At 36.6% G+C, this 14,049-nt stretch overlaps 1 protein-coding gene across 1 annotated transcript in view; it reads left to right on the top strand.

Moving 5' to 3' along the window:
* The window catches only part of nrg1 (neuregulin 1), a 140,001-nt gene that overhangs the window by 71,986 nt on the left and 53,966 nt on the right, over nucleotides 1-14,049 (top strand). The window contains exons 2-3 of the mRNA XM_037547493.1: nucleotides 6,246-6,414; nucleotides 10,267-10,391. Of these exons, the coding sequence (XP_037403390.1) occupies nucleotides 6,246-6,414; nucleotides 10,267-10,391 (294 nt within the window). The remainder of the gene's footprint in view (nucleotides 1-6,245; nucleotides 6,415-10,266; nucleotides 10,392-14,049) is intronic.

Here is a 14,049-nt window from a genome sequence, read left to right as displayed (position 1 = left end):
CTTAATGGCTGAGTTGCTGTCATTTCCAGTCACTTCCACTTGGTTATAATACCACTGGCAGTTGACTGGGAATATTTAGTAGCGAGGAAATTTCACGACTGTACTTGTTACACAGGTAGCATCCTATCACGGTACCATGCTGGAATTAACTGAGCTCCTGAGAGCGACTAGCTCACTGGTTTCCATGCACATCACCTATGGAAAGCAGTACTGGCATCTGTCTATGTACTGTCAGTTTCTGTTTTTATTCTGTTTTATTTTGCCCAATAAAAATGTTTTAGATTTACATCAATTGTTAAATATGGTTCTTATTAAAAGTGAAGGGACATCCTTGAATAATATGCCATTGTTAATCTACAAAATAGCTTTACTTAAAATGGCCCCATCCAAAATGGACATATTTACACATAAATACACCACACCATGATACATAGCGAAACCATCAGAAATCTTAATTGTACTGTAATATACATTTTTGGCCATACCATCCACTACTATGTTGACACCAGTATGCCATCACTAAAGATAATGTAACAAGATTTTATTCCATGTCATTTTGGACCAGTTCTAGTTGTCCATTCATAATAAAATTGTATAAGTTAAGAGTAGCTGGTTGTTTCATCCTTTGAGATTTTTGAAATATGTTCAGTTTTTAAATTTTAACATTTTCCCAGCAATTTAATAGCACAGGCATATCTGCATTGATAATATGTTCATTCTTATTTGACTAAAGACTGAAAAATGTTCTCTAATGTCATTTGGAGTTAACGTATGGCAACCCACAGAATCTGTGGGTTGAAGCAGTCAAAGAACAATTCCCTTGTTTTGAAAGTAGCATTGAATTACATCTACTTAGCTAAGGAATTCAACCTCTTATCAGATACTTGCTTTTTTTCTGAATGAGAGAGAAGTGTTCCGGTTTGGGTTGGGCACCATTCCCCTGAGGTGATTAGGAGTGAAAGTAACAGCTGTGAATAAGCCCATTTCTTTTCAGGGCAAACTAAAACTGTGCACAACTCTCCTAAGCTTTGCCTGTTCAGGTATTGTGAGTTCAGGATTTCACAATGCTTTGTGTAATGCCAAACCTGCCCAGAGATGAAAGACTGAAAGAAGAGGCCTGCAAGTATGGAAGCATGTCTGTGACACAATAAGTCTCACCTCTGGCCCACATGGAGGAGTTTGAGTGCTTTAAACTGTTGAATTACTTATTTAAGGAATTCTACTGGGTGTTTATTGATTAACCCCATCAAACCTAACATCTTGTCAGCTATATTTTCAGAATATTTAACTCCTTTAAGCCTGCCTCAAGTATGGTTGGGCAACATGCATGCCCACAGTGGCCATACTAAAATGGACCAGCATGTGTAATTGGAGCTTTCCCTGTGGCACTGTTTTGTATCACTGTGTAAAAGAAGTACAATACTACCTTTATTGTTAGATGTGCTATTATAGGCCGACTTATACTTCTGCGTCATCTGTGAAAGAGTACGGGTGTTTGCGAAGGTGTCTGTCGCCATACTTACTCGTGAGAACTAGGGAGCAGTGTCCAAACCAGAGGAACAGAAAACAAAGATGAAAGTCTTGTATATTGCCTCTCTTTCTACAAGAAAGAAGACGCACTTCACTGTTTTTGTGATATGGTTGGGTGGTGTTGGGTATGTTTGTAATGTTGCACCTTGTCTGCCAGCTAATACTCAAACTGCTGCATTTGATTTTGCATTAGTTAGGTCTCGCCCCGTCCTCAACACAACTGGAGAGCCACTCAGCATTCACTAGACACAAGCTCCACAGACTCGCATAATGCATATGATGAGATTCTGGAGACATGTGCTTTCTGGTCTCTGTGAGCCCCGTTTCCCGTTTCCGTAGATAGCCCTTCACTGTGTGGAACATAGGTACAATTATGTGCATCTTCACAACCTTTGGCGTGCATACACATTTAGATCATCAAAGGCTTATTATTGATTTGTTTCCTCAGTGTAAAGCACATCCTTGTTTATTTGTGGGCTTGTTCAAAATGGTAGTTTTCAACAAAACAAAAAGCATGAATCAGCTCATGCTCTTTAAACATGCAAAAACAGCATTGAGAAACCACTTTACTAATACAGAAGATTAGATTAAAACCTAGAAATAGTCATTGTTATAGCCATTAAGGGGTCAAATTTGTATTTATATCCTATAGGGCTGTCGTGAATCATTGATTACTCAAAATCAACAACTAAAATTCAGCTTCTCAGTGAATTGTCAGTGATTAATTGCCATTCTACACATGGCAATGCTTTTTGGTTTCTCTTACAGTATAAAATAAACATTTTAAAGGCTTCATTGTTTTGTTTCTTTTAAAGAAAGCATTTTGAAATCATTTGAAAGGCTATGCTTGGTTTGTTATTGTCTGCTTAAGTCTGTATTTATTGCACTCATTTTAGTTGTCAAGCTATTTAGTAGTTTGTTCTATTACTAATATAATCAGTAGTGACAGCCCTAGTATTGGTAGCCAATTGTCCTATTCATAAATTCAGTATATGAACACGTTTCACCAGCTAAATCTTGCTAACTTAAGCTAGTAGTTTATTAAATCAACAAGTGCATAGTCATGGTGCCTGAACTGAAGGAACCACTACAGCTCCTTAAGGCAACAAGACAGCTCAGATTATCCAGTGTTACTCTCTCTAGTCTTTTGCACTGCCAGTTTGCTGATCATATCAGATTTCCATGGAAATCACAGCATTTGTTTCAGAGGTGTGTCTCTAATACCGTCATATGTTCTACATTGGTTTAAATATTGACATAGCTCTTGTGTAAGCTACAAATCCTCATATTCATTCATCACATACCTCAGCACTAGCCCATGTATAGTAACTGCAGATGCATTCCTCTCCATCATCATCAGTTTCATACTTTTGGTAAAACCACCATTCTCACCGTACATGAGCAGTGATGATTAAAACACATTCATTACCTTGTCTTTCTCTCTATTTCACATGCCCACGCCCCAGTCCCAGCATTCCAATTGCCAGATTTGTTTGTTTTAATGTTTTTTCACAGGTCTTTTACTGGTGAGACATTTCTCCTTATTTCTTGTTTCTTCAGTCATCAACAGCTTCAAGGGGAGGCGTTTCTCAATTTGGTCATGTATGAACAAGAATAAGCATCTGTTAGGGAAATGCTTTCCAGGTAAATGTTAATATTTACATTTTTAAGACAATATTAAAAAAGGCATTCACATAGGACTCTTGATGCTACGAGCTGCTACTCATTTGAGCAGACATTATTCAGCATTTTACTATAACTTTAATATGCTAAAAAAAACAAAAAAATACAGACCGCAGATCCATAGTAGGCTTATCCTAGCATGTAATTAACACCAGAGTCACTTCGTTTTTAAGATGACTGGACAATTGCTAGTCGTCTGTTTTCACTTCAGCTAACATTACTAACCTAGTCACATTGTATTTCTTACCTTTTAGCCCAAAACCAACACATTAGTCAGTGTATGCCAATCCTGCTAATGATGTTGATAGTTTTATTCCATTTAATACGTACAATGAAGTTGAGCTTCTTGTTTATTTTGAGCTTTTCTGTGATCGGTCTGCTATAGCTGTGCTTTGTACTATCTTATAGCCAGTGCGAAGCTCCTTGCCCTGTGCGCAGTAGCCTTCTGCAGTAGTAATTCTGTGTTTGCTTCATTGGATTAAACAGGTAAGATGCGAGTATAAAGAGTATAAAGTTACGACATCTCATGGTTCTTAAATGTGAGGATGTATAAAGAGGATAAACTGCATACCAAATATTAGATCTTTTACATTTTCTTGGTTATTTGAATATTAAATTCTGAGTGAGCTCTGTTGGCCGTTGAAGTGCATTGTGTAACATTCATATGATATAGCAGTAGTGCAACACTTTTTCAATACTACGTTGTGGTGAACAATTTATTGGTATACATTTTATATATATATATATATATATTGCAGAAGATCAGGCATTAGTATATCATTAGGAAAAGTAGAGTTCATTAAGTTTATTTTTATACTTTATTTATGCTTGTTTTACACAGGTTTAGACTATATTGTGTACTCATTTCACGTCATGAAAATTGAAATGTACTTCTTCCATTTGTATTCCTTATAAAACTGATCAAATACAGTATGTCATAATTTGCCATTATCAGTCTCTAGATGACAGCATACACATATAATTGACACATCAACTGCTGCTGTACACCCTGCTCTGCCTGTTGTCTTTCCTTCTGGACAAACGTTATGCTAATGAGCTGAGCAGGGACCAATCAGATTGTTAATGTGTGGTGTTGTAACCGATTGTGTGACGCCCATAGGCAAGATACATGCTAAGATTCAAGCCTTAAACTTACACCGAGCACAAGATAAAATGGTTGGAACAAAATAACATGTTCAAAACATGGAACATTATTGCATTAGTTTAGAAAAGAATATTAGGCTGTTTTAGGCCACAACTTGATATCCACTTTTATTGTGGACACCTAAACCCACGTGTGTTTTAGCGACATGCTCTCAAATCAGCCAGCAGTTGGTGAGGGAAGCAGTTTGGCTCTATAACGAAAATTCAGTTATCTTTTACGGTTAACAGTCAACTAATGTTAACATTGCATAGCCACAGCAGATATAGGAAATGTATAAATACAACATAAAAACAAAAACTTATATTTTAAAATTATTTTAACAGTTGCAGTTAAACAGTTTAAAAATGAGGGGGTGCTGCAGCCCCTTCAGCTCACAAGCCTTGAGCATGGTTATATACTACACTTGGTATTGGTGTTACATTCATAGTAGTTCATACACATTTCAGCAATAGAAGTATTTCTACTTGTGATGTGCCAGCATTATGTTTATGAGCTCCTGAATGCAAATTGCAGCAAATGCAAGTCTCTCTTTCTCTCTCTTTCTCTCGTTTTCTCTTCCATTTTCTCTCCTCCCAACATGTGCCTTTCCTTGCATGTTTCTGTGGTGTGTCAGTCAACCCTCTGATACATATTTTATAAGGCCACAGATTGTCCTCAGCAGTGTATGTGCCTCTAATGGCTTTCTCAAACTTTCTTTGTCATTGAGCTTCCATGTTTGTTAACTGACAAACTGTCATCACATATCTGGGTGGCATGCAGGCAGTGTGAATCTGTGTGCACACTATTCATTACTTGTCAGTAGCTATTGTTGATTCCCAGCCTGCAAAAGAGCCTGTGGGGAATGCGAAGCCTTTGAAGCCGAGTTTGTTCATGGAGAATACCCTCCTACCAACCCCATAAGTGTGCTCCATAAGGTTCTTCTGCTGTAAGAGGTTGAAACAGTTGATGTGCTGTACTGATTGCCGTTTTGCACAATAAAGTTTCCTCCAAAGTGCTCTGTTAAAGGCAGAACTTTGCATTTAACTCGACAGTTTGATGGAGACGACGTGGATTGTCTCGAATGAGAAAGAGGGGGTGATTATTCTTGCTTTGCCTGTAACTGGAGGAGCTACTTTCTTGAGAATTTGCGACCCTCCATGGAGTGAAGCTGTGTTTTTTTGGGGGGGAGATGGGGCTGAAGGCGTCGGGTGTTCTCCTGGGATTGTGTAATGGCTGGGTTCTGTTGAAAAGACGGTTGGGTATAATGAGTTTCACAACACAGCACAGTAATGCAAAGAGCTTCAGGCAGGTCTGTTGGCACACAGTGAACAAATGTCCATTTCTCTTTTTCTCTCCTTCCAACTAAGCCTGGCAATCAGTCATGGTTTCTTTTCAATGGGGGGGCTGGAGAGTTCAAAGGAGTCTGTGTTGTGAGACTGTATAAGACAAACACAGACCACAAATAGTTTAAGAGAGTCAAAAAAATATATAGATTACGGTATCAAATGTTCAGTCACCTCATCTGTGTTCAAGTAGAAGAGAAAATATTTATTTTGATTTGAAATTGATTTACCTGATGTTTGATTAAATTGATTGGCACGGTATATTCAGCATTCAGAAAAAATGGGATCTGTTGGTCTCCTTGGGAAAATTACAGGCCTGGATCCTAATTTATAGAAAATAATTAAAAAACTGACAATACTGACAATAGAAACAGTGATAAAATTGGTAAGAAAAATCACAGTTATACATTTTCTTCAAATCGTTCAGCCTTAAAAACACCCTTACATTTTTGTCATTTCTTGACATTGAAACCATTGAAGGAATGTTAGAAAGAAATAACTCCTGGCTTGTGAGGGTTGACCTGCTTATTTTGTCTGTTTTTCAGCTGTGCCCAAATTAAAGGCACTGAAGAACATTACTGTGCCAGAGGGCCAGAAGACCGTACTGAAGTGTGAGCTGTTTGCTGGCGGCAAACAGACCAAAATCGAGTGGTACTTAAATGGCAAAAAGATAGACAATAATCCGACCAGACAGATCAAGATGAAGAAAAAAAGGCAAGTATTATGTAACATCTACTATAAAGAAGTCTTCATGTTGATTCTGTTGCTTCAAGCGGAATGATGCCTCCAAGAAACATTGAGTCATGAGTTAATGATTTATCCAGCCTGCTGAAAGTGGTGGAAAAGTTATTTTCACTGCCTGCTGAATACCTTGAGGCATGAGGGTCTACTCTAAACATTTGTCCACATTACAAGTCTGTGTGGGCTGATTCTTATCAAGGTTTACAACTTGACATGAACTTTTCTCAGTCACCTATTCTTTTAGAACTAGTAGAGCTGTATTCTTTACCTTACTCGATTATCATGTATTTGAATAAGCAGATATATGACATTCTGTAAGTTAACACTGTTAAAATCATAAAACAAGACATTTTAGACTAGTGAATATAAGAAGTGGATGAACTTTGTTTGATGAGATACTTCCAGTTTATCTTGGTCTGGTATAGATTCTGACCAATATATTAGTTGGCAGACAATATTGACCAGCACAGATGACCACAGTTGTATTAGTGTCAGGAAAATATTGTTAATAATTAGATTGGGGATTTGAACTTGTGACCTCCCGATAATACTCTTACAGAAAAGTGAAGTATGCAAAAACCACATGTAATCACATGTTTTTCACATGTGAACATAATTTCACATGATTTCAAATACAGCTGTTTTTCATGCGATCATTTTTATTCCCCTGTGAATTTCATGTACAAAGGCTGTGCCACTGAAGGTCTAATATAAGGCACTCCTCTTTAACAACATGAGAGCAGTATAGTCTGATCTGGTGAATTTGAATACAAAACACCTTTATATTATTTCACATTTATATTATTTCAATAATATTTCTATTATTTAAGATTTATGAAGTTAGGAAATGTGACAGTTAAATTTCACATCAGATCAGTCAGTACAGCACTGGTTAAATAAAACTACTGTGATGAAAAATGTAAATGTAAAATCTAAAAAATACACCTACATCGGTTAGCAGACTTTTTTCCACTTTAAAATAATATTTGCCAGAAAAAAGTATAAAGAAGAGATCCAGTGGGACCTTAAGCACTGTGCATCATTCGTCAAAAGCCTCTTATTCTTTGCATGCCTTGATGTTGACATGTAAAACATAAGGAAAACAGTTGTAAAGTACTTGTATGACTTAATCCATTTGTATGTATTTGCATTATCATCTTTATTTACTGTCCCGCAATTCCAGTTCCTGGAATACTTTCCACCCCAAAGGTTTGTAGCCTGGCTAATAAACCTCATTATTAACCCTATTTAGCTCTGGAATTTTGGAATCATATTGCCGGGAGGAGTACTGTCACTCTAGCTATTACTGGCAGATTCCAGTTTTGCATTAATATTTACATTATTGACTAATAGCAAATAAGGGATTTTCCATTCCGCCATGCATAAAGGAAATAAAATAGCCTAATGTGAACAGAGAAAGTGATCATAATCATAAAAGCCACAAAATGTAAAATATATCAATACAGGGCTCTGGCAGTGACAAAGTCTTCCTCACTGGGGCTGAGTAATGGCATAAACATTCAGATGAGATTAAATCTATGACTGGTTTAGGTATTTTTATTTCTCAAGTAAAAACATAATGTTCTCTTCAGTGGGATAAACATTAATGCATAATGGAAATGACTCAGTGTTCTATGCCTGCTATTCATATTATGTCTCAGCTGGAGTTATTATTTACTAGAAGTGAGTAAAAATATAATATTATGACATTTACAAACATTTGCATGATAATCTCTACTGGACAAAAGTCAGAGACCCCTGTTCACTTACATAATGGCCAGTCAAAACTGCCATAAAGTACAAATAGTAGCATCAGGAAAAAAGTAGGAGACATGTATTTAACACAGCATTACACAGAAGCCTCAACAACTAAATAAAAAGAACACTTTTTTAGTTTGTCTACATTTTGTCCTTATTACAGCTTACATTCTTTTTGGGAAATGTGCTCTCAGTTTTTGGAAAAACAAATCTTTTTATGACTTTTGGAAAAAGTCATATCTTTTCTACAAAATTCAGTCTTCAAAGTTCTCATCTTTCAAGTAACCCCAATCATTCAGTGATGTCTAGACTCATGGGTGACCACTTATTTGTCCTGAGAACACCAACAGTTTCTTTGTTTGATTTGCAGTTCTTTTTTATCCATTTTCTTTTCTCAGTTACGACTTATTGACAACATCCTTTCAGTCGTCTTCTAACAGTGGAAGGATGGACAGAAACATATGGAGATTTTTTCAGATCTGAAGCAAGAGTGGAGCTTGGTTTTCTCCTCTCTCTCTTGTGTTTATCTGATGGTGACAGTTTTGCTGGACTACCAGGTCTTGCACAGTTTTTAGGGAGGGGTGTCTTTGCATATTTATTTTACTTTTGCTTATTTTGTTGAGGAGATTAAATTCTAACCTAAATTAACTTGTAACTAAAGGCCATTTTGATTGGGAATTTAATGCATAAATTAACTGATGTCTGACTTTTCTCACATCATGACATTCTATTTTTCTAAGATTTGTATCAGAAAGGCCCAGTTGTGGACCCTTAAAAATGTTAAAAACTGAGTATAATGTTTTTTATTTAGCATTTCACAGCATACACTGCACTAAATCCTATTATAAAGGACAGATTATGTTCTCTTTTTAATAAGACTTCATTTTTTAAGTTCTGATAACATCCATGACAAACTCAGAGAGTCATTGTGATGTAATTTATCACAACAATGAAAACCTTTTCATATTGGCCACCCCTAATGTGCAGTTATTTGTCTGTCATTATGGGAAAAATACAGCTTTGGAATTTTTATGTTACTCATCAGTATAGGCCTTTTTAACCACTTTAAATTACACATCATATAAAATCAAATATCAGAACTTGAGCTGACTTGAGATCCTTTTGTAAAGTTTAATTGGCAACAGTGTGTTGTTGATCAAGTCTGTGCTGTTGTTAAGTTAAATATAACGCTGCACACTTTCTCAGGCAGGTTCTGGATTGTGTAAGACTTTGTCTAAGACCTGCCCATAATTGAAAGCTTCAGCGAGGATTTCTACCCAGCTAGGAGTGTCAAAGCATGTTTAGAAGCATGTCTGTGACGCAGTGTGCTTCACAGAAATTTTCCAGAAATTCTACAGGGCTGGTAGTACACTGGGAAAAAAGCATTGAAATCAAGTGATTGAAATATGTACATAAATAAAATATCACATCAATACAAATGTTGCTAAATGTAAACTATATCTGGAAATGTCTAAAATATTTTTATAAATATTTTATATATGTGCCATCATTGATAAAAAGAATAAACACTTCCTCTTTTCTGATGCTCAGTATTTTTCACTAGTAACAACAGCAAACATGTATTCATGCAGTATATGGAAAATACAGCATATATGCATCTTATATTCTAATAAGATTTCTATTTTATATTTACTGTGTAATGGAGTGCAGAAAAACATTCCATCAGTACATTGGAAAATTTTTGTATGAATTAAGGAGTTTACGAGGCTTTTCCTTTCCACTCCTATTTGGCTGTATTTAAGGTATTTGAGTGTGGTGTCATGTTTTCAAGTTAAGTCAAGCCTTCTCCTGTTATGGAGATGTGAGTCTCCCAATTGATACTTGACATCTCTTATCTAATGTCCTTTGTAGAAACCTTGAAGTATTTCCTCACAGCTGACATTTTCACTGTGGATTTTGCTGGTGCTAAAACAGTTTGAATTTATCAGCGTTCTTATTAAGTATAGTGTTCAGTAAATAATGTATTTACTGAAATGCATGCAAGCTTTTGTGCTGTAATGATTGTAAAAGCACTATAATGAATTAACTATTGTCTTCTGTTTCTAGCAGACGGACTATATCAGAGCTTACATTAATGAAAGCTACAGAGTCTGATGGTGGTAAATACACATGCAAGGCTGTCAATGATCAAGGTGAAGATTCCGCGCATGCCGATGTGATTGTCAACAAAGGTAAGATGAGAAAACTCCATGCTTTAAACCAACTTTGCCAGCCACCTATTAAATATGAAGTTAGGAGTGCTTGTAAAATGTGGTGAATAATAGACATTTGGAATGATTATTATGTTAAGGTGACCGACACTGATCTGAACTGTAGCTTTCTAACACATGTAGTACAGTAACATACACATATACTTGTGTCCTGTATGCTCAACAGGTAAGTCAGAAATAAAGAAAGTCGTTTCATTATTGAACTGATCAGAATAATTGGGATGTTGTGAGGATCTCCAGAGTTTTTCAGCTTTAGATTTCTCTGAGCTCTCCTTCTAGACTGCTTTCCTGAATGCTATAAAGATCTATTGAAACCAAAAGCTTTTCCCACTTTAAGCTTATGTTATGACACATGCCTTCATCCTTAGGCCATGTTCAAAATATCAGTAGGGTAAAGCATTATGAATGAACTGTTGGCGATACACCAGTTGATGTACTTTTACACAGGGCATGTACACTCTTAAAATCTTAAAAATAAAGATGCCAGAAAGATCTCGGTGAAGTGACTATTGAAGAACCACCTATGTTTCCCTGAGAAACATTTCAGTGAATGGTTCTTCAGATTTTTGTAAAGGGCAAATGAGGATGTGAAAAACCTTAGGTTTCAATACCTTTCATGTGCAGTAAATGTTCTCTGCCAATAAAAGCATTTAAATCTGAGAGTAAGATGTTAATAAATTGACAGTTTAATAATTAAAAACACCTTAACATGGTGGAGTAGCTGCCCAATGCTGACACTGTGGTACCATCTGCAAAAAACTGAGATCTCAGGTAAAATGCTTCAGCGACACAGCGACTTTAGGATTATATATCTAGGCATCATCCCAGTCATGCAAGCTCTCATCATTAGTTTTGCAAGCCCTTATGTCAACTGAGCATAAAACGACGTCAGTTGTGTTGCGTGCTTTGTATGTTGTTCTGTGTCATATAATATTGTATAGTCGTGCTTGTATGACAGTACATATTGTATTGTGAAGTTGCTACCAATACTCAGCTCTAGTTGGCACAGCTTCTCAGGATGCTTTTGCTCTGCAAAACCCAACCTGAGTACTGATGTTGATGAATACACAGGCTAAGAGTTTCCAAAAAACTTTGCAGGCCATTAATATTCCAGACAAGAATATGGTGTTCCTTTTGCCTACTATGTACTCTTGAGGCAGCACTGAAAGAGGAATCTGTATCCTGTGCTGTTTAATCTGGCCACTTAATCACTTCTTCAATTAGAGAGTAGTACCTCTCTGAATGTCTGCCAAAAGAGAAAAAAGCTGTTTCATCCACATCTTTGCCCAGGCATTGTTAGAATAGCAAGGACGAGCTCTGCCCTATAGAATCGGTTACCCTGCCTCAGTATTGACACTTCGCAGACAGAGCACAGTGTCAAGATCTGATCTGTTTTTTTTTTTCACTTGAGATTTTTTTATGCTTCAGGGTCTGGCATGATTCCATCAGTGTTGAAGGACTGCCGATAGTCCTCACTACACTTTCATGCCTCTTGACCCAGTCAGAGTTGGCCTTGGTGTTATTAGCTCAGTTATAGTTAAAGACAAGGCCCTAGTCTGGTTTCTTTAATTAAAGCATAGTACTCATTAGAGTCCTCAGGTGTTCCACATTTTTTGCTATGCATTGTGAGTTGAGCAAAAATGTCTGGGATACTTAGGACCGGTTTGAGAACCACTGTTCTAGGCATGATTATAAACCAATTCATGCGCCTTGTTCTACAGGATGCATTATGATTTGTTTTCCAGTATCTATCATGTTATCTTAGCCCAAATTAATCCACTGAGCGAAGGGGTCTAAAACACAACCAGCATTACAAAATGTTCTTCCACACCTTTGCAAGCAATTTTACATTTCCACCAGAGAGGTGTCCAAATTCCCAAACTTGAATAATGTAGCTTTAAGATTAACCCGTTAGACAAGGTGGTTGTTAAACAAATCCATGTTCTTACACAGGGTATGTTCAGTATGGATTTAGGCCGTAAATATCATATACATAAAAATTGTGATCAAATTGTGACTGCAGACATGCATGAATCCTACATTCTTTCTTTCTCCAAGTCAGGCTGCGCTAAAGTAGCTTACTTTTGCATGAGTTTATTTTATAGTAGGGCCTTAGTACATATGCAAAATGAACATTGCCCAAAGCTACTTATGTTACTTTAGCTTTTTCAAATTACCTCATAGCTGTAACTTCATGAAAGGAAAATAATGATCCTAGTGAACATTAACCTTTATATCGTCATGGTATTACATATTACATGTGAAGGGCATTAAATAATAAAGCACACACCCTGTTTGCCTTTAACAGAAGCATGGGCTTTACTAAGAGACGTTAGTTATTTTCAGGTTTGCATAGTTTTCCCCATTCATTAATTTTAAGGTGACTGTTTTATGTTCCATTATTCAGGACTAACCTTGGTGCTGTAGCAGTAGACACTGTAATGATGCTGCATTTGTAGGGCTGCTGTGGAGGAGAGGACACTGCTGGCACAGTGAGTGATGAAGCTGGTGTTGTGCAGTGGTGTAATGGAACTGCCTGCTGCGATGGTGGTCAGCAGCCAAGTTCCCGTGGGTACCATTCGTGACTATGGATGAACTTGATGTGCTGTATATGGAAAGAGAAAGATGGTGGGGTGTGAGGGAGACAGCTTTTTAATTGGAGCTTTCAGTCTTCAGGTCTAAACATGCCATGAATGCTCTACATTTTTCTAACTGTGTGACTGAATATGTTTACTTTTGCTGTTTTTAAAAATATCTGGATTGAACACCTCATTTATAGGGTGTGCAATATGGCAAAAATGTGTAATATCACAATACGTAAAGTCATGATAATTCATTGTTCTGGAACTGACATAATGCACAAGTATACTAGTAGTATTAATAGTAATAGTAATACATCAAACTATAAAATGCCCTAGCTAGATGTGATAGTACAACAAATTCTTTATATTCATAGTTTAACCGTGCGACACTACAGTACTGTGCAAAAGTCTTAGGTACCCAGGACATTTTCAAAATCTATTTATTTGTGTAGTATGTGTTTATTTGCTGCGAAAAGTGTAAATATTTGAATAAACAAAATTTATACAATATTAATAATGATTTTTTATATATAGTGATTTTCTGGATGTTAGTGTGTTTGTTTAACCATTTTCAAACCTCTCCTCGAGGAAGTCCAGTATTACATGTAGTTAAAAAGCAGCTCCTGGTTTGACCAATCAGTGCTTCAGTAAATTGTGCTCATGATGTAATTAATGATATTAACAAGTCTCTGTGGTGGCTGTGAAGGTGTCAAGGAAAAATTCTTGAATATGACTTTTTATATTCTAGTGTATATTGTGATAAACTCACTGCTGAGATAAATTGTTTAAAAATTTGCTTAGATGCCTAAAACTTTCAAACAGTGCTGTATATCCAGTTTAACAAGACAAATAATACTCTTGGTCTCGGGCATCTCTTAAGTATTCAAATGCACAGCCCACTGACAACAGGCAAAACCCTAGCCAGCTGTGTCACTTGACAGTGTTTTCAAAATTTTCAAAGTTTTATGAAACACTTGGTCAGTGTTTTCTTCTTCTTCTTCTTTCGGCTGCTCCCTTTAGGGGTCGCCACAGTAGAT

The sequence above is a fragment of the Pygocentrus nattereri genome, chromosome 18, assembly GCF_015220715.1.
Source record: "Pygocentrus nattereri isolate fPygNat1 chromosome 18, fPygNat1.pri, whole genome shotgun sequence".
Taxonomy (NCBI): Eukaryota; Metazoa; Chordata; class Actinopteri; order Characiformes; family Serrasalmidae; genus Pygocentrus; species Pygocentrus nattereri.
The sequence above is the reverse complement of the archived record's forward strand: the minus strand, read 5'-3'. Positions and strand labels throughout refer to the sequence as shown.